This window comes from Dermochelys coriacea, chromosome 25, assembly GCF_009764565.3.
Source record: "Dermochelys coriacea isolate rDerCor1 chromosome 25, rDerCor1.pri.v4, whole genome shotgun sequence".
NCBI classification, from domain to species: Eukaryota; Metazoa; Chordata; order Testudines; family Dermochelyidae; genus Dermochelys; species Dermochelys coriacea.
Window position 1 is genome coordinate 7,781,038 of NC_050092.1, and position 24,723 is coordinate 7,805,760.

General features: G+C 49.8%; 1 protein-coding gene across 2 annotated transcripts in view; it reads right to left on the bottom strand.

Moving 5' to 3' along the window:
• The window catches only part of ZBTB7A (zinc finger and BTB domain containing 7A), a 34,171-nt gene that overhangs the window by 8,981 nt on the left and 467 nt on the right, over window positions 1–24,723 (bottom strand). The window contains exons 1-3 of one of the 2 annotated variants that reach the window (XM_043502451.1): window positions 23,023–23,632; window positions 5,128–6,332; window positions 44–589 (exon numbers count right to left, since the gene is read on the bottom strand). In XM_043502451.1, the coding sequence (XP_043358386.1) occupies window positions 136–589; window positions 5,128–6,317 (1,644 nt within the window). In that variant the 5' untranslated portion in view covers window positions 6,318–6,332; window positions 23,023–23,632 and the 3' untranslated portion in view covers window positions 44–135. Of the gene's footprint in view, window positions 1–43; window positions 590–5,127; window positions 6,333–23,022; window positions 23,633–24,723 lie in introns of those variants that run through there. The other variant, XM_043502452.1, reaches the window with a different exon arrangement.

Sequence of the window (24,723 nt, forward strand, 5' to 3'; positions counted from 1 at the left end):
TTTATATATATCTATATATATATCTATATATATATATATAGATATATATATATCTTTTTAAAAGGGAGAGAAATATTTTAAAGAGAAATCGGAGGAAAGTACTAACTAGATTTTGTGACACTTTTTTTTTTTGGTTTAGGAGAGTCCTTGTGTGTTACCCTCTGACGACCCCTCCTCTACATTCAATCTTCCTGATGCTTCATTGTTAGAACTATCTTCAAAGTGCTGCTCCTGGCCATTTTTCTGCACGGTGTCCTCCTGTGATTCTTGTCTCTCGCCACCAGCTTCAAAGCTTCCGTCTTCGGGGTTCCCTGTGGGGGCGGGCAGGCCACTCACATCTCTGACCCGGGGCTTGCGCCCCCTTCTGGATGGGATGCCATTGCACCCATCTTTTTTAAGGTGCCTGTGCAAGTGGTCGGATCGGACGAAAGTCTTGAAACAGCTGTCGCACTGGTAAGGCCGCAAGCCAGTGTGCACGCGCATGTGGTTCTTCAAGTCGTAGTTGTGCGCAAAAGCAGCCCCGCATTGCTGGCACAGGTAAGGCTTTTCACCTGTGTGCTTCCTCATGTGAACTTTCAGCTTGTCCTGCCTGCACGGGAGAGAGAGATGGTGTCAGGGAGCGGGGCTGGGATTCTGCGCCTGAACACAGGGTTGCCACACAGGGGGCAGAGCCTTCACCTTTATGCCACCATGTGGCGACCGGGGGAGGGGCAGGGGGAGGAGCCTTCACCCCCACCACACAGCAACCCTCCCACACCCAGACATGCAGCGACTGTGGGGGGGAGGGAGGTTTGGGGGAGCCTTCATTCCCACGCCGCCACATGGCGACACTCCCTCACCCAGACATGTAGCGACCGGGGGGGGACCCTCCCACCCCCAGACCCGCGGCAACTGGGGGAGCCCTGTGCGTTCAGCACCATGATCCCTCGGGGCTGGTTATGCTAAGGACTGGGAGATTTCCCACAGGGAACGAGCTGGCTCAGCCCTGCAAAAATGGGCTATGGAGCCATCCCCTAGCGGAGGGGGCCGCTGCCTGCTGGCCTGCGTGATGCGAGCTGGTGGCCGAGCATCCACATCCCCAAACTCCCCACTAGAGTTAGCCCCATGTGAACTATGTGGTGGCAGTTTCTGCTGCAAGGCTGTGGAGACGGCCCTGTGAATGGGGCCTGGTACGCAGGAATCCAGAGTCACGTGTCCCTACTCGAGCAGAGCACGGGTCCATCCAGCCCAACAGCCTGTCACCTACTGCGGTCAAGATCAGCTGCTTTCGAGAATCGTTCCACAACTCCCCTTCCCCCCCAACAGCTATGGGATACCCTGCCCCGGGGGAAATTTCCTCCCAACCCCTATTAGTTAGGGTCTGGATCATGCTCTGACACGGGAGGATTTAGATCCCTTCCTGTGTCCTTATAACTCCGGCTATCCCCATTCCCCTGGTAAGCGTGAGAGTGTCTGTGAGTGCCAAAAGCCTGGCTCACCAGCACTAATCTTCAGACACAAACCACACATAGAACTTCCTGGAGCAGCCTGCTTATACTGTCGGGGCTTCAGGGCAAGCACAGGTGTTTTGGGCTGTCGTACAGCACACAAACAATGGGGCCCTATCCCATGACTGAGGAACTACCACAACGCTGATCATAAATAAGGAGAATATATCCTGGTGAAAATTATGCTGTGGACTAGAACGAGCCAGCGCAACCTCAGAGCTTTGCTGACCATTTTTCGGAAGAACTGGGGTGCTTGGGATGAGTCAACAACTGGTCTTTGAACAGGCCCCAAAAGGGGAAGAAATCGGCACAGGTTTCGAAAAGGCCACCCTGTAGATTAGCAGTGGGTTAAGTGGTTATTCCGTTGGCTCCCGTTAAAGGAGCACTGTCCAATCGTTTAAGCCAAAAATGTAATCATCATTGGAAAAATAAAAGGTTTTCTTAAAAACTGAATAGTAATAGAATTTTTTAAATGATTTTCCTTTCTTTTATGATTTTCTCCCCAACATTCCTCACTGGGCTAGTGCAGGAAACCCAGAAAGTGAAATCGACTAGAAACTGACCTCAGACTGACTAGCCCTGTGCAATTCTCCAAGCTGAGAGAAGCTCAAAGGAAAACAAACAGTGTGAGTGGTGATGAGCAAACTAGATTATTTCCAAGTGCCCGTTTTATTAGTGTAGGGTGTTCTCAGAGAGGCAGCACTCAGGGGATTAGGGTTGTATCGCCAGTTCTGCTGTTGACCCCAGTCATTTTACCTCTCTGTCCGCCTTGTCTATTTAAACTGTGAGCTCTTTAAGGACTGTCTCTCACTCTGTGTATATAGAGGGCCCAGCATAACCGGATCCCTGATCTGTTAGCAGCTGTCATAGAACGGACAATTTATTATTATTCATTATTATTGTTAGCACAGATAAGGACTTTTATTTTTAACAGATGAGCTTTAACCTGCCCATGTCTCTTTAACGAAGGGAGTGGCGGGGCAGAGCGCGGTGGAAGCTGTAGGAGCCGTGCACAGGAAAGCACATGGTGACTCAGCACCCAGACAGGTTCATGGGAAACCCAGGCTGCAACCCTGGAGGTGGCATCACTCAGGAGGTCAAAGGGAAGGCAGCAGAACCCAACTGCTCTCACCACCTTTGTTTGAAAGGATCAGACTATGGTAAAAAACAAGAGACACAAGGGTTCCTGGGCTAGCTGGACCAACCCCCCAGCCTTCAGGACCCCAAAGGCCTCACGCAGAGCAATGCAACATCTGACAAAGACCAACAGACACAAGTCAGATGAGCAAAGCAGGAGGGGAGCAGGACACCAGTCAGGATTTCTGTCTGGAACCCAAAAAAAGATTTTCCATAACCCTGGCGTTCTCCTGACTTAGCATGTCTGAGGTCAACAAACTGCAGTTTGCAGGGAGTGGAACAGCAGATCTTCATGGGACAGCTGTGACATTGGGTCTGCAATTAAAGGGCATCCTTGCTAATGGGGGGGTGGGGGGTAGAGGGGACATGGTGGGAGACAGCCCAGGCTATAGATGTCCTGATTTCGGGGGTTTCTGTGGCCACATATTGGCTTCCTGGATTTCAGTCTGGAAACTTAGCCTCAGCACATTATGAAACAGCCTTGTTTATAAGTGCAAGCTGGGCTCAGGGCAGTGTGTGAGTGAGTGAGTGTGTGTGAGAGAGAGAGAGACAGACACACACACACAACCACACAGGCGTCCAGCAGGAGGGAGAGATCAAAAAGCGATGAGGTTGCACTGCCTAATCATCAAATCTTTCTCCAAACTCACCCCAGCAAGGCAGGCACTGTGTTCCCACTGGTCTCTACCCCCCCCGCCCCCACACACACACTTTGTAGCTGGTAGGCAGGCAGGATCTAGTAACAGGACAGTGGCTGTCTGCATCTCAACCAGGACATGCCCAGGAGACAAACATCCTCCAGCTTCTCAACAGCACCTCTGAGAAGGAGGTGGGTTGGGTCACATGTGTGTGAGTGCACACTTGTGTGTACAGGTACTGCATGCATACATGCACCTATGCATACCACAGATGCGTTGCTTTCAAGGACTCTGCCTTCTCCCTGCTGGCAGATTCACTGGCAGGGGTGGGAGGCGTCTCTTGCCCGCCGGTCAGGGCCAATGCCTGGCCCACACCAGAGCTAGAGCTGGCCTAGCGGGTTGCAGGAGTGGTACAGCTGGCACCCTAGCCCAGCAGGCCCACTGCATTGTCTGCATGCCACAGCTAACAAACGCAGGGCCCTCTCGCAAGGTAGTTCTCCCCACTGCACTGCCGGGTAGGTCACGGTGCCACATCTGCACGCAGCTTTCCATGCGAATGGGCCAGCCTGCTGCTCGCACTCCAGCAGGTGCTGCTCCCTTTGTTGTCAGTGGCACTCAGGCCCGATCCTGCAAGGGGCTCAGCACCAACTCCTCAGGCTCCCGCTTCAATGGAAATCAAGGGGACTGAGCCTTAGGCACGCAGAGAGCTGGGTGTGATGCATCCTCTCCCCTCGCCCGCTTACTGCTCTCACCCATGAGGCTGCTGCTCCACCTTACCCAGTCACTTCTGATTTACACCAGCAGGGGGCAGATCAGAATCAGGCCCATGAGCTCAGCGTTTACTTGGCTTGATCCTCCCCCCCTCAGACTCCATGCGGGAATCGAACCCCACTGGTGCTCCTGAGTCCAGGACTATTTACGTAAGCAGAAAACAGGCTCAGCGGGCAAGGCTGTTTGGCTTCTTTGTCAGCCAGCCCACGCAATCGCTTGGCACCGGGCGGAGAGATCTGGGTGGAACTCCCGGCCTCACGCTGCAATCAGACGTGAAGACTGAAACGAGGAGGCCTCTTTGTAGCACGTGGACTCAAGTGAACCAGAGGAACTCAAACAATATCCCCTTTCTTCGACACACCCGCGGCAGAGGGAAGCACAGTCAGACCCGCGTTAGGAATGGGGCTGAAACAACCCGTGCCCCTAGGGGGCCACAAAAAGTTGATTTTTAAATTGGAAGGGGGAGGAAGAGAGACAGTCCTGATGCCTTCCTCTCGGAACCAGCATCATCAGGCAGCAGCAGCTCTGCTCAGGGCAGTTTGCAGAGAGAGAAAGTTTGCAGAGGACAGGCCAAATTCTACCTCCAGATATCTTTGAGCAACTCTACGGGCTCTGGATGTTTCAGTCTTTAGACGGGGCCATTTCTAAAGGGTCATCTACATTAAACAGCCCCCACTGGCCAAAGAAAGCGACTCACCCAAGAATGGAAAGGATATGGGGGTGGGAAACTGCTCGGGAATCCAAGCTCCCCCAGATGCCCAGCCTACACTAGTCCCCTTTGCAAATCCCAGGCATGGCCAAGATAAAATCAGTGACTATAGAGATTCGGGGCATTTGACACTGTTGAAGGGCCCCAATTTCCAAAAGGGTGGCTAGCTCAGCACTTTCTAAGTCAGGGTTTCTCAAACCGGGCACCCAAAAAAAAAAAATTAAAAAAAAAAAAATCACTCATCACTTGCCCATCAAAAAGGGAAATGACTCACTGCAGGCGAGGGGGATGGTGCAAGGCTGCCCATGTCCACCCAAGCCGTAAGCAGCCAGCCAGCTTTTGCAATACCACTTCTCCGCCCTTGATGCCCCCCTCTGCCCCTCACCTGGTAAATCGGACTTTGCAGATGTTGCACTCATAGGGTTTCTCGCCTGTGTGGGTGCGGATGTGGCGGGGCAGCTTGCCAGCTCCTTGGATCACCTTGTCACAGATGGGGCACTTCTGGAATGCTTTCGCCCTGATCTTCTTCTCCACCTTCTGGGACCAGGACGGATACACGTCGCTCTCATGAGAGCTGCTGAAGTATTTCAAGTAATAATCCATCACCCCGTCGTCGTCCTTCTGGTCGTCCTCACCCAGCTGCTGCCTTCCCACGGAACTGATCATCTGCTGCAGCAGGGCACTGGCGGCCAGCCCATCCACCTCCCTAGCCTCAGCTTCTTCAGCCTCTGCTCCCCCAGGAACGAAGCTGGGAGAGTTACTGGCTTCCTGCTGGTCCAGGTGACCCCCTGAAGCTGCCTCCTCTTCTCCTTGTGCCGTCAGGCTGTGTCCACTGTAATGTCCGTTCTGGGAAGGTGGGAATAAGGCTCCTGGGGCCTCCTCTTCCTCTCTGTCCAGCCACATGGCATGGTTGCTGTCGGGGTCACCGTCGTTCACCTTTGGTCTTTCGTTTGGGGGGGCTTGTGAGTAGAAGTCCATGCCGTTGCAATCCGGCTCCTTGTCGTCCTCTTGCCCTTGGAAGTTCAGTCTCTGAAGGTCTCTCAAGTCTTGGTTGGTCCATGGAAAGTTGCCTTGGTGGCCGTTGATGGGGTTGCTCTGGAAGAACTCCAGGTACTCTTTTGCTCTGAGATGGTTCCTTTGATCAATTTGATCTACTAAATCCATCTGGTCATTTTTGGCCAGAATCTTCCTGTCTAGGAGATCCGTGCAAACCTCCGTTACCGCCTGGATCTCCAGCAGTTTGGCGGCATTGAGGATCTCATTGACGTTTGAAGTGCTGACGGTCAGGGTCGCGGTGTAAGCGAAATCGAGCAGAGCCGACAGGGCATCCACGCTCACAAAGTCTATCTCGTATACATTTTGCTGGTCCACCACTAACCCTGAGGTGAAGAGCTTCTTGAAGTATTGGCTGCAGGCCGCCAGGACAGAGCGGTGGGTGGGGAACTCCTGACTGTCCACCAAGATGACGACGTCGCACAGCAGCCCGTTGTTCCTCTGCTCGTTCAGGCTGCTCAGGATGTCACTGCTGTGATCGGGGAACGGGATCCCAATGGGGCCGTCCACGCCACCAGCCATTTTCAACACCAAGGGCTGGGAAGAGACGAGAAAAAAAAGCAGGATCAGATCTAGAGCCCTTCATTGCTAAAAGGCGTTCGGACTGTAAAAAGCATCTCCCACCACGGGTCTTATTTATTGTCTGTTGGCCTTTACATGGGGCAATCTATGTGCCAGACACACATGCAGCCTTCATACTAGACACCCAATGCATCCGCCCCAGCCCCCAGGTCCTCTTTGCACTGAACATTTCTATGGTCACAGACTTGGTTGGTGTCTTGCTCCTCCCACCCTGACATCTCCTTCGGAGAGATCCCCTGCTAAGTCGCCCTAGGTCTGAGAAGCAATCGGACAAAAGAAAGAGAGAAACTCATGGCACAATCCACAAAGGATTTGCTGGGGAAGGCGCAAGACAGCTTCAGTGGCTCTAGTGCAATGCCTGGCTCAGGGCACACGCACCTACACGTCCCGCCCTGTGGGAAGGGCACAGACAGCCACGGCACTAAAGAGCACTGGCCTTAGAGACGGGGAAATAACAAAACCTTCCCCAACTTGCTGCCCAAGGCCCCACCGTAGGAGGACGGGCCCAGGTTAGAGACCTGAGGACAGCGGGGATTTAAACGCTTGTGGAATTAGGAGGGTTCCCTGTGGGAGAAGAGAGACAGGATTTGGGCTCGATGGATATGAAGGGGCTTCATTATTGAGGCTGCCGGACACAGACAGACCCAGCTGTTCGCTGGGCCTCCGCGACTCCCCACCCTGTGCTGCCGGCCATCACCACACGGCATCCCCCCAGAGTTGTGGAAGCAGCTGAAGTTTATGCAGCAGAACCGAGGGCGCCAGCCCACTGTAACCCGGCTGAAGTCAGCACAGCAACCTAGCCCAGCTCCTGGAATAGCCACAAGAGCAGCTGGCACAGTGAGCAGAGCGGCCATGGACCCAACGGGTAGTGGAGGTTGAATCCCTCTTGCCCCTATGAATCGTCCCTCTGGTGGAGTTTCTCTCTCTGCTCCAGCCGGGGACTCATGTGGGCACTGTGCTGGCTGGATTTACTCTCCCCCCATGCTGGGAGGTAGGCAGGCATCAGCCCGGCTGACAGGCCCAGCATGGATGAATGGACTTGCCCGAGGTCACGCAGGAAGCATTCGGCCGTACTAGGAATTGAACCCAAGCCTCCCACATTCCCCAGGACAGTGCACGACCCACTGGGCCATCCGTCCTATCCCAGGGGGCCACCGTGCAGCTGAGCAGCGACCCCCATCCCTTTAGCTGCGTTGCCAGTCATAGTGCCCACAGGCTCCACCTCTTTGTTCCTTCTCTGCCCACATGCACTGAACGGAAGCAGGGTGCCCCAGTGGAGCACTTTCCGAAACACCCTCCCCCTTCTCGCCCCACTGCCTGTGCTCCTGCCATGCCAGCTGGACACCCCAGCAGCCTTTGCAGACTGAGTGGAGGGGCTGGGAGTTGGCTGGGATCCCCACCCATCTTAGCTCACACCGGACCCTATAAAACCTCAGGCTGAACCTGTGCCCCTCCAACCTCTTTCCCCAACGAGCCCCACTCTGCCAGTTCATCAGCTGCACTCCCATTCATGGAAGGAAAGAGCCTTGTGACAAAGCTGCTCCTGAAATGTTCAGGAAGCGCTGACAGCGTGCTCGGCTCTGTATAAAGGCCACTGTTCATCTGGCGTGCCAACCTCACACTCGTTATTCTCCAAGCGAAATACTTATTTCTAACATTCTTAATGAGCCCTAGCAGGCAAGCTAGACAAAGCGGCTCTGCTTAACTTCCTATTATGGCTATTCAGACCCTTTCTACTTTCACAAGTGATCTACCAGCCAGGAGTAACGGCAGCGTTTTGGTCTTGTGGTTAAGGCACTAGGCTGGGAATCAGGTGATCCATGTTCAATTCCAACCTCCAGCACAGAGTCCCTGGGCAACCTTGAGCAAGTCACTTCACCTCCCTAGGCCTCAGTTTCCCCATCTGTAAAAAAGGGATAGGGATAATTCCCATCTCCTGCCCTTTGTCCGTGTTGCCTGTTAAGACTGTAAGCTCTTTGGGGCAGGAGTTGGCTCTTGCTAAGTATGTACAGCGCCTGCTACAACAGACCTCCCACCTCAGCAGGTATAATAATACAGTCTAAGTATAATAATACAGTCAATCATAATTAAGGCTAAGATTTAGTCATGAGTCTTTTTGATAAAAGTCATGGACAGAACATGGGCAATAAATGAAAATTCACAGCCCATGACCTGTCCATGACTTTTACAAAAATACCCCTGCCTAAATCTCTACTTCTGGGGCTTGTTGCTCCAGGGGGCTCTGCTGCTCCAGGGGGCCCTGCTCCAGTCCTGGTGTTTGACTGCCCTCCGGCTGCTGCTCCCAGGGACTGCTCTCCGGATGGCCTCCGAGCACCCCTGGGGCTGCTGCTCCAGCCATCCCAGGACTGCTGATGCTCAGCTGATCCCCAGGGCACCCCCAGGACAGCTGCTCAGGTGCTTCCCGGAACTAGCCACACTGGCCGCTGTTCCAGAGGTTCCTGGAGCCAGCTGCCCAGGGACACGCGAGCACCAGCTGGTATGGCTGGACCCGGGACAGCTGCTCAGGTGCTCCCCGGGGCCACCCCCAGGATGACTGCTTGGGCAGTCCCTGGGACCAGCCGCACTGGCGGCTGCTTGTGCAGTCCCCAGAGCCAGCTGTCTGGGGCCCCCCAGAACAGCAGCCAGTGTGGCTGGCTCCAGGACCGCTGCTCAAGCACTCCCCAGGACTGCCCCCGGGACTGCTTCTTGGGCGGTCTGTGGGACCTGCTGCTTACGTGGTCCCCAGAGCCAACTGCCTGGGGCCTCCCAAGTAGCAGCCAAAGCCGCTGGCCCCAGGTCGCTCCAGCAGCAGCCGATACCGCTGGCCGCGGGGTGCCCAAGCAGCAGGAACTAAGGCCCAGAGAAGGGATGTGACCTGTGCAACATGAAATAATGAATCAGTGGCAGAGTCAGGCACAGAACTAACTACACAGGGAAGCAACTGATAGCGCTATGTTATAGCAGCGGTACGCAGCAACAATAGCTATGGTTGTAAAACAGTCTTTTAAGAAAAGTAGGCGTGTGCATGTCTATACTTTCCCAGCAGTGCTTTCAAGTTGAAACTTCCCATGAGTGATCTTAGCCCAAGAGGAGGGGATTTTGTTACACTTTCCTCTGTTTAAAAAACTCCTGCTAGCTTTTTGCTCCCTCAAATAGCTCAAAGACCAGCTCAAACCTCGCCCTGAGGTCCTGCCTAACACCCACATGGGTCAGTCAGGGACAAAATCAAACGGGTCCTCGATGGACATTTTTGGCGTTTGAGAGCGCTTGTCACAACAGACAGACATTCACCAAGGGCTCAATCCTAACGAAACATATCGATTTGAGCAGCAGCAAGGCAGAAACCAGCTTTAAAATCCCAAAGTTGCATGGTGCAAGTGCACCCATCCAAGGAAGCAATTGGGAGTCCCTCCATTCACACTGATGGGAGCTGCTGGAGAAGGACCTTAAGCACATCCATTAGAGGGTAGCCACTAACAGGGATCAGCTGGGCTGTGGTGTCTGACGGCATGTAAAATGCAGACACTTTACAGGGGTTGAAACATCCCCGGCCTGGAAGGAACGGACCCCAGCTGCAAGGGATGAAATATGGTTGCACAAGGTTAAAACTAAGCACAAAATTTGACCTAGATTCTGGGCTCATGGGTTGTTGAGATGAAGTGCAGAGATAAGGGAGGAGGAAAGATGGTTTTGTGGTTAAAGCCCTGGATGGGGACTGAGTAGATGTAGGTTCAATTCCTGGCACTGCCACAGACTCTCTGGGTGATCTTGGGCAAGTCACTTCATTGCTCTGTACCTCATTTCTCCCCTCCCCCCATCTGTAAAATGGGGGTAAATAATTCCTTCCCTTCCTCACAGGCTGCTGTGCAAGGATATGTTTATTAGCAATGGTAAAGTGTTCAAATACTACATAGTACCTAAATAGATGGAACTGGCCTAATTTACAATCATGCAACCCCGCTGACTCACGGGGGCTCACAAATGGGTGACTACGGGCAGAATTCTGCCTTTGAAAATAGGAAGTGCCAAACGTGCAAGACAGACTGCTAGCCCGCTAAGCGAGTGGGTTTTGGTCTGGTCCTAAAAATACAATTTAGAGATTTCCCCAGATTAGATGCTGGAGGGAGGTTCTCCCCCTTTTAGAGAGAATTTGAGTTGGGTAAAGCATTTAGAAGCTTTGGGCAATAATCTTTTGGCCAGCCAGCCTGCAGCACCCCACACAGCTGGGGTGTGTCATGCCCAGCCATAGCTGGGGCACAAGGCAACCATCCAAGCAAGGGTTAATCCCACACAATTTGGGAGCCGGGACAATCGACAGCATAGTGTGGAAATGGTGGCTGGGTCATGAGACTTTCCAGCCTTGACATGAAAAGTGGTACACTTCACAACTTATTCTAGTTGGACAAAATGCCTTTTGTGTTGATCGGTGGTTCAAATGTACAGCAGCTGAGAATGTGAAGGAGCTTAAAAAAACATATACACTTCCTAGCACATCTTCCCCAACCCCCCAGTGAGCATCCTCAGTTATCCTTGAGCAAACAGCTTCTGTATCACAGCAACGCTGGTTAGAAAACTTCAGCCAACAGCACAAAGGCTTTTTACCTTGCCTACCACTTGCTAGGTTCTTCCAAACAGCTGGCAGAAATCACACATACTGTTCCCTTATTCAGGGACTCTGAATGGCAAGGTTATTAAAACATGCAGAGGATTAGTAATGGGATAGGGAGACTTGCACCCATGTCAGGAGCAACTGTAAGACATCATGGAGCAATGGGGTTTTCAGTGACTTGTATGAAATGAGTTTGATGGGTCTCAGTGCAGTGCCTAATGGACAGGTGTGCCGAGGGCTTTTGGGCTATGCACAACTGCCAAGCTGAGGACTGAATGAGCCACAGAGCAGCAACTGACCTAAATCTCCCATGCAGATTTTTCTCCAGTTGAATACAACATTCTACACTCGCTGTCCTAGATTGCGTTGCTAGGTGCTGTTATAAAGACGGTACATTTCACCCCAGAAGGAGCTGCATTTCAGAGGTTCCAAAATTATATCCATGTGTATCAAGGTACAGTGTCAACTTTAAATATAGTCAATTTGAAAAAAGGGTCACACAGTACCCCTTCCCTCAAAGGAGCCATACAACAAGGGAAACTAACTGAAACCTGGTCTACACTAAAAAATTCTACCGACATAGCAGTTGGGGGGGATTTGGGGTTTTTTTTTTATATCAACACAGCTATGCTGGTAAAAGCCTTATTGTAGACAGAGTTATATTGGTATAACTATGTTTAAGTCAGTACAGTTCATGCTGTTCAACACAAACCAGCGTTAGCAATTCAGGTATAAGCATTTTATACCAACCTAACTGCATCCACACTAAAGGTTTTTGCTGGGATAGCTGTACCAGCAAAATTGTTCTTAATGTAGACAGGCCCAGATTCTGCTGGGAAAACAGTGAAAGTGACAACACACAAAGGGATATGAAATGTACAAAGTGGAAGAGAAATACTCCCCACTACTCCCATCTCTTCCTATTTCGATAATCTGAGCTGTTACTTGTAACAGGGAAGTTATTTTCACACAGAAAGGCAATTTTAAGTCCTTTCAGGGCTTGCAGACAAATTAATTAAAAAAAAAGCAGAAACATGACTTGACAACTCACAAATTGTAACTGGTTTATTTAAGACAGATTCCAAAATGATTGCCATTGGAGTCAGCAGTTTATGGGAATTCGGAAAGGTGAGGTTTTGAATTCAAGTGACATGCCCGTGTCATGTCAGGATCAAAGTTTAAATGGTTGATGTCATGCTGTTTAATGACCAGGTTTGCCTGAGGGAAGAGCTTGTTTAATTTTTTCTTGTACTGTCCTGCACTTATTTAAAGTTTAGCTGGATGAAAGGAGGAATCTGATTGGCTAATGAGGGCTCTGAACCATATGGTATAGGCGGATAAGTCACAGGTGGTTGGTTAGCCAGTAAGAGTACTGGATGTTTGCAAAGCATCTTTCTCCTGAAGATCCCAAAACACTTTATAAATAAAATACAGGGCTCCTTCCCCACTGCCAAAATGCCACCAGCTCTTGCAACACATCAGCTGTTTAATAACCATGTTACATAATAGTTTAGGGCTAAATCATCTCACTCGATGAGAGGGACGGACAGCTTCAGGGCCCCATTGTTACTTGGTTTTAAGGAGCAAGTCTTCATAGGAATAACCGCATGGAAGAGCTGAAGGTGCTTGCCATTTGACCCCAGATGTCACACAAGGCCACTGCTTATGTCCTATGGCTCAGGGTACAGCCAGGAGTGCTGCTGAGGATTACTAAAATAACGTTGCTCATTACTGGATCCCTCACTCACCACCAGCTGGAGAAATGGGAATTTCCCCCACTATGAATAGCTCACCCCCATTATAGGTCACACAATGCAAGTCCTTGTCTGTTCAATTTATATTTAGGGAACAGTCATCCTCGTTCCCCCTTCCCACTCATTGTCTGCAGCCCGTGATCTCTTGAGAGAAACGCAGCTCTCAGTCCATTCGGAGCATGAGCCATCTCTGCCGACACCAGTTTCTGCAGCATTATAGGGCAAGCCTGAGCAGATCTCTTCCTGCTTAGGATCCTCCCTAAACTCTGCAGAGGCCTCAAGAACACAGCACAGAGCCAACAGTGGGAAGATGGCAGTCAGGAGGAAATGAAGCATTCCTAAAGTAGGGTGTTTGCCTACTCAATAGCAGCCCGTTTCATCTCTGCCATGCCACCATGTCTCTATTAAAATTCAACCGCTTCCCAAAAGGAATGTGCTGTTGGCAATGTAGTGCCATCAGAGTATCTGAATTATGTGGACCTGCAAAACAAAAGGATGTTCTTGAGATGAAGATCCTGGATGTCAATAGAAACCAATGACATGGTTTAGAATATTAAAAGGCAATTTAGAGCTAGTGCCAAGCACTGGATTGACAGTGTAGGAGGATGAAATGCTCTGTATTAACAGATAAATGGTACCTCCTTAGCAATGAGAGAACTTTTACATCCATTGATCTCAATGGGGGGTAGCATCATTTTCATTTCACTGCTGGGGTAACAGACACAGAGAGAGCGTAAGCGACTTTCCAAAGACAAAGAGCCAGGAACAGAACCATGTCTCCTGACTCCCCATGCTGATTACATTACCTTTTTATCCTGGGTACCCCAGAATGCCCCCCCCAACCCTGTTCTGGAAAAGGTGGGCCTTGGCACTAGTGCCTAGTGTGGCAGTGGCTTTTGTGACATGAACACTTCTCTACTAGGAATCAAAACTGATCACCATGTGCGTCTCAAGTCAGTTGCCGAACAGATGTCAGATGGAAATGACTTTCAGCCACCCCCTCAGATCGACTTGTGAATCTAAAAGCAAAATGCCACACGGGCTATTACTGAACCTCAAAAGGTGCATTTTGTGTTTTCTTTTCCTTACAAACCATTGCCATGTTTGGATCTATGGGACTGCGGCTCTGGGGCCACTAAGCCCAGATTTGTTAACTATGGACTAAGGCTGAAATGGATGAGATGCTGGAGAAGGCACCAGCGTACCTAGATTATGGCAAAAACAGATCAATTTCAATCAAATCATTAAATGACCTGCACTTGTCCTAGGGTCCATCTCATAACCTGCCCCCATTCACCTGCCAGACCCAGGTTTGACCTGCCAGAGATTTGCCTCTTACTGCTGCGGAGAAGAGAACGTCAGGGTAGAAGCAGCAGCAAGACGTACAGGGATACCAGATCCTCATTTTATGACTGCTTTTTATACCAGGTACCTGTTCAAGGGTAAAAGTAAAAAAACATTTTGGATTTTTCTACCACCAATTCTCCAGCCTCTAACTACAAGGAGTTTTGCTTGCTCCCCAATTGTATTTATGGGTCACTTCTTAGCCCAAAGTACTGTACAAGCCATATACTTGGCATGCAGGAACTACCCACTACTGAAATGCAGCCACCTCTGGAATGGGACGTACACAGCACACAACAGTTTACAAAATGAAAAGGTGACTCCCACATCTCATTAAATTCCCCTGGCGGCGTTAGACAGGAAGACTATAGAGTAATTACTCAATCTGAAGTTTGGACAGAAGTTGAATTAATGCCCATTGCTCTTCCAACAAGCGTCGTGGGACGCTTGACCACGAGCGATAAAGAACCTTGGTTTTACTTCACATGAAAAAAATACAAACACCTCCAACAGTGCAGTACCGTGCAGAAGTTCCAGTGATGGCAAGTAACAAGGTAGGTTTTCCTCGGAGCTCTCTTCTCTGAGCATTGACCAAAAAAAGGGGCAAGGCAACATGGAAAAACCTCCTTAAATCGTCAACCATTTCCTAGATCAGAAACGGCTGCATCCTGTGTGTGCCTTCAGAGTAGCCAGTCTAGGGCCGATATATTTGGCAGAGCATCTGAATTGGTCAGGGACATTTGCATCTAAAATTGGCACACACAAAAACTCCAGTCAGTTGTTTTGGCATCTGAATTCGAGTTAGATCTTAAACTCAGGAGGCAGACAGGTCTTGTCCAGTTCCCAGCACTAGGTAAAAACCATCATCAAAAGAACCTCTAGCATTAGGCAAATACCGAGCATCACCACCACCCAGAAGTAAGGGTGGAACTCCTGGAAACACATGGCATTAGCAGGTAATTCAGCAATGCCCTATCAGCCGGGTAAGTTACGGAGAGCTGAGGGAAGGCATCCCAAACCACTGATTTGAAATTTACAAGCCAACCTGTTTACAACAATTTTAGCATTCATATTTTTTCCTTTATTGCTGTGTCAAAGATGAAAACAGCTGAAGGATGACTTAGCAAAGATCCAGCTGACTAGATATACCGACCTACTCCAGGACATGCCAACCAGCCATGTGTGCTGGAGAGGCAGTGCACTGGAGTAGTTAAAGCAGAGAATTGAGAGTCAGGACATCCAACTCCTACTCCCAAATCTGCCACTCAGAGTGTTTACAACCCTGCAATTAAACACCCCTGGCTGGCCCACATCAACTGACTCCAGCTTGCAGGGCTGTAAAGTAGTGGTGTAAACGTTTGGGCTCAGGAGTCCCAGAGCTTGGGCTCCAGTCCAAGCCCAAATATCTCCACCACACTTTTACACCCCTGCAGTGCGAGCCCAAGTCAGCTGACAGAGGCCAGCCACAGGGGTTGAACTGCAGTGTGGACATACCCTAAGTCACTTCTTCCCTCTGTACCTCATCTATCAGACAGACACCTCACCACTCAGTTACCTCAGAACTGGTCTGAGGCACAATTTCAGGCAGAGCTCTTCGAGATACTCAGGTCAAAGGCTCTATTAAGTACAAAGGATTAGGGACAACCCTCCTCCAGCCTCACCCTCCGCCAAACCACTGAAACTTCTGCAAGGAAGAATGTCTATCTTCTTCTCCTCCTCCTCTCTCTGACTAAACAGCGACCTGGATCCGTACTTCCTCCTGCATAGAGCTGGGATTAAACAGGGAGACAATTGCTACCCAGATTGAACTGGCATCAATGGTTCTGTTTGAAAGTAATAAGAGGTTAAAGGGCTGGGATTCCTCATTGTAAGAGAGGAGATTATTAGGGACACTGCACCCCACCAGAAAGAGATTCATTACTTGTCCTTCAGTTTCTGGCACTGTTAAAATGTAAATGCATTTCACATGACGACCCAATAGAGAAAGCCTCTATAAAAGGGGATAATTTCTTCAGTCATATGTAGGCCCCTACCAAATTCACGGCTGTGAAAAACACACCACAGACCGTGAAATCTGATCTTCCCTGTGAAATCTGGTCTTTGTGCATTTTTACCTTATACTATACAGACTTCACAGGGGAGACCATTGCTTCTCAAATTGAGGGTCCTGACCCAAAGAGGGTAATAGTTCGGGCGGCGGTCACAAGGTTATTGTAGTGGGGGTGCAGTATTGCCACCCTTACTTCTGTGCTGCCTTCAGAGCTGGGAGGCCAGCAGCTGCTGGCTGGGTGCCCAGCTCTGAACGCAGCACCCAGCCAGCAGCAGTGCAGAAGTAAGGGTGGCAATACCATACCAGGCCACCCTCACTTCTGCGCTGCTGCCTTCAGAGTTGGGTCAGGACCCCAACAGTTACAACACCATGAAATTTCAGATTTAAATAGCTGAAATCATGAAATTTACTATTTTTAAAATCCTATGACTGTGAAATTGACCAAAATGGACTGTGAATTTGGTAGGGCCCTAGTCATATGGCTATAGAAGATGAGCGAGATAGTCAGAGATTCCAAGGCCAGAAGGGACCACTGGGATAATCCAGTCTGACCTCCTGAATGTAAACAGGCAAGGGAACCCCTCCAAAATAATGTCTAGAGCATACTTTTAGAAAGGCATCCAATCTTGATTCAAAAATGGTCAGTGATGGAAATTCACCATGACCCTTGGTAAATTGTTCCAATGATTAATTACTCTCACCATTAAATATGTCCGCCTGATTTCTAGTCTAAAGTTTGTCAAGCTTCAGCTTCCAGCCACAGAGTCATATTAGACCTTTCTCTGCTAGATGGAATGGAATAGCTCATTATTAAATATTTGTTCCCCATGTTGGTACTTATAGAATATGATCAAGTCACCCCTTAACATTCTCTTTGTTAAGCTAAATAGACCGGATTCATCATCTGATGAGGAGGACAAAAACCACTAGGATTTAGTTTAGAGACTAGAAAAATCAGAGGCAGTGTGATCTAACTGGTAGAGGCCCTGGGCTGGGAGTTAGGAGACTTGGGATCTATTCCTGCTCTGCAACTGACTTGTGTGAACTTGGGCAAGTCACCTCACTTCTTTGCGCCTCTGTTGTCCTCCCTTTGTCTGCCTCCTTTATTTTATTTCTTTGGGGGAGGGGAGGCAGAGACTATCTCTTGCTGCGTGTTTGCACAGTGCCCAGCCCCTCAGGCCTCTAGGCATTACCATAATACAAACAACAACAACAGAAGGGATGAGCGTGAGAATTAAGATTGTGGAGGGTAAAGTGAAAGCTGATCCACTCCTTTTTCTGGCTGTGCCACAAGGCAAGGGGACACCTGACAATGACAACAGGTAAATTCAGAACAAAAAGCAATATCACTCTATGTAGGGCCCTACCCTAGATGTTCTGAACTCTTAGAGAGGAGTGGGAGGTGCTCCATGTATTTCAGGACAAGGCCTACATGGTTTGAATGTTTTGCCATAGAAACAAGAAAAATAGTTGATTATTAAAGGACTGGCTATTATAGTCAACATCCGTGGCCATGCAAACTAACTTGTGGTAATCAAATCTTCCCACTTTATGGCACATCCTGATTACTGCAGGGGTCAGGAAGTACCCACATGTGTTGCATCACACTTGCAGAGTGTATTGGGGCAGTTCACCTTCTGTTGAGGCATCAGGTATTGGTTAACATAGGAAGCAGGACAGTGATTAGATATCAATGGTCTGACCCAGTATGGCACATTGTACATTAAGACAAGGAAACCATTCAGTTAAGGCATAGCAGAAGCAGCAAGCCCTACATGTGGCTAAATACAACCCAGCCCAGCCAGCTAACCTATAGACGGGCAGCACAGGAGACACCAGAGAATGATTCTACGCTATGTCAACACACGGCCGTTTTAACCACTGACATTAAAAAGTAGGGCAAACTTCTGTGTTGCAAGGTTTGTCTTAACTGGTTATTCCACCCAGACCTCCTTGCCAATTTTCTCCTGTGTCATCAGGGATCACATTTAATCTCACAGGAATGTGTCTTGATACATGTATATGTGTAGCAACATAGTCAAGACCTGTGTGCGTACCAAACCTGTTTGCTTGTACACCACAATAGTGCACTATTCAAACAGTCAGACATCAGTGACAATCTCCTCCCATACACGGTTTAATGGGAGGTCTTTTTCCCCCCCACTGCTGGATCAAACTCTCAAGGCCAAGAGCAAATTTATCTGCATGCCTATCACAGCCCAATGGACTTTCTCCTCCCCCTAAGTTGCTCTGGTATTGCCATAAAGAAAACAAACAAACAGATTGTGGTGATTTTAAGATTACTTATTTTTAAGAGGGAAATATTTAAAGTGATGAGAATGCATCACTACAAAACCACAAAAAGAAAAAGGAGTACTTGTGGCACCTTAGAGACTAACAAATTTATTTGAGCATAAGCTTTCGTGAGCTATGCTCAAATAAATTTGTTAGTCTCTAAGGTGCCACAAGTACTCCTTTTCTTTTTGCGAATACAAACTAACACGGCTGCTACTCTGAAACTTGTCATTATACAAAACCACAGTTAGGATAGGATTTTCAAAGACAGCTTTACTTCCTGAAATGTCCAACTCTTACGGTCTCTGGGCACTTAACTCCCTTAGGAAACCTCAGACTTCACCATTTTTGAAAAGGGGGGGGGGGGCGCAAGCAAGGGAGAATGCCTGGAATTGAATTAGTTAAGACACGAGGGCTTCTGTTTTTAAGGGCAGAGTTGAAGCGTTGTGTCTTGTTGGCTCTGTAAACCTGAAGGCAACCAAGCTCTGCACACACAAAAAAAGAGCTAACAAAATTTCAAAGAGCAACACCCGCCACCAAATAGTCTTGGCATCAGTCTGAAGAATCGCCATTAAAAAAATGAAACAGGCTCCAGTGTTAACCCACTCCCCAGCATACCACCTAGGAAGGACTCTCTGACCTCACCTGGCAGGGGGCCATGGAGGGACTCTGGCACATGGTGGGGGAGAGGGGGCGTCAGTCCATAAATTTCCATCTGGACTCAAAGACAGGGTGAGGATACGGGCCTCCGACAGAGGCCATGTTTCTGTTTTAGCTACTTAGAAGTCAGGGCACGAGTAGACACCAGGCATTTGAGGCCATATCCTGCATTCCTTACTCAAGCAGGACTCCCATCATGTAGCCAGAGTTTCTCCCAGAGCGTCAACCTTGGGCAACCTGCAGAACTGGGCACCTCAGGACTAGTCCCCTTCACTCCCAAATTACTTCTTCACAGTCCCATTCTTTATTGTTTTGACTACACATTCTCTTTTCAATTCACGCACCCCTCCCATGACGTCTCGCCCCCACATGATCTCATGCATATTTACTATTCTGTCTTGCAAACAGACATATTCAGGCTAGCTTAGTTATCAAAGCATATCCAAGTTTCCCCACTGCCCTCGGGTTGCAAGGCCCAGTCAATCATCTTCAAAACTGCAACCATTTTACAGCTTCCCTTTTGAGTCTCTACTCCCCTCCACCCTGACCAAAACCCTCCCTCAAATATGTTTCCTTTCCTGCTCCCTCTGGCTTTAGAGTTTAAAGGTCTCATGTCATTCTGATTGCCTCAAAGGCCAATAATTTTTTCCACACCAGGAAGGAAAAAATAAAAAGACAAAGGTTTAGGTTCACTGACAAAGCAAAGCACACAAGGCAGGACCGGCACTTATGTAATGCCTGGTTTGTGGATAAGCAGATAGTTTTGTCTTATTGCATTACTTGAAGTGCAAAAACAAATCCCAGGACTAAGCATGCAATAAAATGAATTCCTAGGAACTCTATCCTGCCATTAACTTTTTTTTCCTCCAGCATAATACTTGACTGTACAGATATGAAGGAAGGGAATGCTGAACAGCACCTCCTGTCCTCTCTACCTGTTGGGGCAGGAGAGTTTGGGTAAGGAGAGAACATCTACCTGTAGCAACAAGCCCAAGCTCCAGTGACTTGCACAGCACTCTACTGGAGATGCATTCAGAAACAGGAGGGGGGGGGGAGAATTGTCTACTTCCTGGTTTCCAGTGCAGAATAGCTGGGTTTGTCAATCAGAACTTTAAGAGCGCAATCAGAATAACAGATGGTGTTAAAATACATTGGGCAGCACTGCTCCACATGCATGATCTGCTGTGAAAGGAGTGTTACGTGCCCTTCCAGAGAATGAGGTATAATTTTGTGGCATTTCAGACCATGACTCTGAGGGGCTTTAAAGAACAGTTGGGATGGAAAGAAAAAATGAAAAAGAAAAGTAGTCATGGAAGTGCTAAACACCCACAGCGAACTCTGGGGCTGTGTGTCATTGGGGACTGAGGATTTACTAGTCCTGTCTGCCACCTGCCGCTATGCTAGAGCACACCAGGAGTCCGTCTCCCACTCCTTGTCATATCAGAGCAGACCACTAGCTCCCCTTGAGTCTTGTCTCCTACCTAAAGCCATACCACAGCAGTCCCGTTAGTACAGTGTCCCACCCCCTGTCATATCAGAGCAGACCCCACTTGTGGTCCTGTCTCCCAAATAGAAGAAAGGCCAAAGCCTAATGCTTCAGAGGAAAGTGAAAAACCACATCATGCACTGGGTCTTTGGGGTGAAATTCTTCTCTGACTCCACAAGTGATCACCCTACGCCCTTCTCCACAAGGACAGATTACTGCCATCTGGACAGCTAAGAACATTATCCAGTCCTTTCTCCAGAATCCAGCCGCAACATTTGGACTTTTGACAGTGCGATGCAAGACTATGTGCAGCATCAAGATACTACTGTATGGGAGTATGAGAAATAAAACAAATTGTCTCAGGTATCTGTATAGAATCCCAATGCCTGTCTGACCTCATTTACTCCCGTTCCGACACCTTATTGGAACTGTTCCCGGATTAGCAGGATGTTCTGAGTTCAGGTACTGAAGGCATGGACACACTACTGACTGGCTGGCAACATGACCAATCAGAAGAGAGTTCTGAACAGAAAAAACACAATCCCATTTCAGATCTAAGGGTCATGGGATTTGGCACAAATATTTCTCACCATCCAAGATGCTAATTTTTTCTCTCAAATATTGCTCATCAAAAGGCTTTTAATTACAAAAACATGCTGGTCTCTCCAAAGTTCAGGATGACTGTTTATTGCTTTGATTAGTAAGTTAACAAGTGGAAGTCTAATTGTCTGTCACAGATGACTTTGCGTTCAATAAACATTAGTATCCTAAGACTGTCACTTTTAATCAAGATTCAATGGCACGTCTCCAACGTTCGGGTTTGATTTTCAAGTTTGCGAGTGCAATTTCACAGGCCTAGATTTCTAAAACAGGCACTTATGTTCGGCTGTTCAATTCTAAACTGGGTTCTAAAATTTGTACTTTGGCACCCAAATAACCACTTAGGTGAACAAAATGCTAATTTAACAGCTTAATGGTAACACTGGCCCAGATTTTCAATGGTACTTAGGCTCCTAACTTCTACTGAAATCAGTGGGAGTTAGGAGCCTAAATACCTTTGAGGATCTGGGCCAGGGTGCCTCAACTTTAGACTTTCTAACTTACTAACAAGCTTTGGGTTCATTGACAAAATGCAGTTACTTATGGCTGCAAAAGGGTAGCCATAAGAAAAAAAAAAAAAAAACCTTTCAGTCTTCAATTCCCATTCATACAGATTAGTACAATACTGGAGTTGTAAAGCACTGGAGGCCTGACATTCAGAGGTTATGGGTAGCCCCAAGTCCAGCCGAAGTCAACGGGATCCTCCAGTGCTCAGCAGATCCCTTAAGAAAAATTAAGTATAGAGTATGGCTAAGTATGATCAGATCCCAGTACCACAATGCAACAAGATGCATTTCTGAGCTCAGAAAAGGCCACACAAAGCCACAGATCAGCATAAAGCACGGAACAACTTTTATCCACCATCTAATTTATTAGAACTCCGGCACTGCAAAACTCTCCCTATGCACAATTAAGGCATGGTGGAAAAATCCCACCACCTCATCCACATTTGGGTTGCGCCGCTGCACTCCCTCTTTTCCCAGAACAAGCCTGAACAACGGCCAGAATGAATATTAAACAGCAATGGCTCCTCTCCAATAACCCGTTCAGAGATTTAAAAAAAAGTTTAAAAACAACATCCATAAGCAAGCTGCTGGAATTGGTAAACCTGCTGCTTTCTCCAAATCAACCCTCATAAATGAGCATAGGTTGCTCCTTCACTCCAAGACAAACTGTAATATTCTGTCACATCTCCTCAACCAAAGTACTAACAAAAAAATCATGGAATTAACTGCTTCTCTGCTGTTGCACTGCAAACCACCACCAATCCTCATCCTTCCACCTGCTTAGACTGTAAACCCTTCAGGGCAGGCATCTTTTCTAACTATTTGTCCATAAAGTGCCTAATACACTTTGGGAACGATATAAATAATACATTTAATGGCAGAAAATTAGCAGAGGGGTGGGTAATCTTGTTAGTTTAACTCAGGAACCAGCTGTAAATCCTGCCAAGAGGCCATTACAGGGAGTCAGGACCATTCGCTGTCCAGGCTGCTGCTTGGAAATAATGGACCCTCCAGGGAACCACTGGGAAGTCTGCTAAAAATGCTGTAGTAAGTAGAAGATGTAGGTAGCCATATTGGTCCTCAATGTGATGCATTTTATTAGACCGAGCAATAGCTAATGCACAAACTTTGGGAGCATAAAGATCCCAGAGAAGAATGACAGAAAGGTCTGACATCTTGTGAACCGTAAGCTACATACAGGTTCAACAAATTCACATTTAACATTTTCCATGATCTCAGTATAAACCCTTACCTACAGAGAACAGACAGCAGCACTCCCATTCCCCAGCTAGCTAGGAACCAGCCTCCAGCTCCAAACCATGGTCACCACAACTCACCCACCTGTTATCTAATGGACCAGCCCCGCAAAAGCTGTGGTTCACGATGGGAAGCGTGCAATGACCTTCAGATATATTTCCTGGCCTCCATGGGAGAGCTTTTTAGACTGGCTCGGGGCCCAAAGCATGGGCTTGATTTATAGCTCCCCGATCCCCAGCTCAAGGATCAGCTGTGGTTTCGGAGGAGGAGGAGGGCCAAGGAAGGCCCTAAACCCTGGCCGAGGGTAGAGAAGTCCCTCGATGCTACTAGCCTGAGCTAGTGATGCCGAACCCTTTACAATACTGGCTTGGTCTCCACATTCCAGCCTCTGCAGCAACTTGCCAGCTTCGAGACTCGAGGGCTGCACCGCTCCAAGGGGGCTGGCAGGGCGGTTTCTCCTCTCGGGACCATTGACTGGCTGAATCTATGCACAGCCAGCCTGATGGGGGGGGGGGGTCCTCCGCAGGGCTCCCCCCTGCAACACGCCAGGGGTGGATGATCCAGCTGCAGCCTGGTGCCACTGCCCGGGGGCGTGAGGCGGCCGGGGGGGGGGGGGGGGCAGGCAGACTGGGAACTGCCTCCCCACGTCTGCTCTGGCTGCCAAGGGAGGGGAGGGGAGAGCAGGCTCCCCTCCCCCCCACCCCCCACTAGGGCGGCCTTGTGCTCCTGGGCGACCTTGGACCCAGCCCCCCAGGGCCCGCACCCAGCTCCCTGCCCTGGGCTGGGCGCCGAGGCCCGGCCCCGCCCCTCCCCCCTCAGCAGGGCGCCAAGCCCCACCGCAATCCGGCCCCCTCCCCGCGGGAGCCTGGCCGCGCGCCACACCCCTCCCCTCCCCGGGCTGCCAGCGACCAATGGAGGCCTGAGCTGGGGGTGGGGGCAGGAGGCCGGGCCTGAGCCCTGCGGCCACCACCCAGGCTTGGGCCTACACTAGGCCCCGCATCCGCGGCCTTTCCTGAGCGCGGGGGCCGGGGACCCCGCCTCCCCCCCGGGCTGGGCTGCCTGTGAACGGGCGGGGGAGGGGCCCGGAAGTGCCGGGGAGGGGGGGGGGGGCGCTGCCCCGCTGGCCGAGCTCCTCTCGGCAGCGCCTCCGCATCCCGCCCCCCACTCTAGCAGTGCTCTCGGTCCGCCATTGGCCAGGCGGAGCCGGGCGGGAAGGAGGGGCGGAGGTCCTCTTCCCATTGGCTCGGCCGCCTGCCCTTCAACACACCTCCCGGCCAGGGTTGGTTGGGAGGTGCCCGGCCTTGCGCGGGGCAACCTGGGAATTGTAGTCCACGGCCCCATTACACCTGCAAGGCCGAGCGGGGCGGGGAAACTACAACTCCCACGAGCCTCCTTTTCCCACCCCTCTGTGCGAGTCTCCCCCCATTTGCTTGCAAGCCCCCCCTCAAAAAAACTCCCCCCCCCAGGAAGCACCAGCCCAGCCAAGTACAACGTATGCACGCAGCAGAGAATGGGGGGGTTGGGGGAACTGCATTAACTGCATGGCCGCAAAGTTATTTGCAGCCCCCCCACCACATTGCAACCCCAGCACCCTGGACCAGCCTTGCTACTGCCAAATGCAGAGAGACAAGCAAGCAGATTAAAAACACCCTCCCTAGAACGTGGAGAAGAAAATGAATCCCCCCCACACGCGCGCGCGCTGCTCACCCTCTGGCCCCTCCCTTTGCACCCCCCCCCTCAGCTGCTATAAATTCTCGGACAACCCCCGTCCATTAAAAAATATCC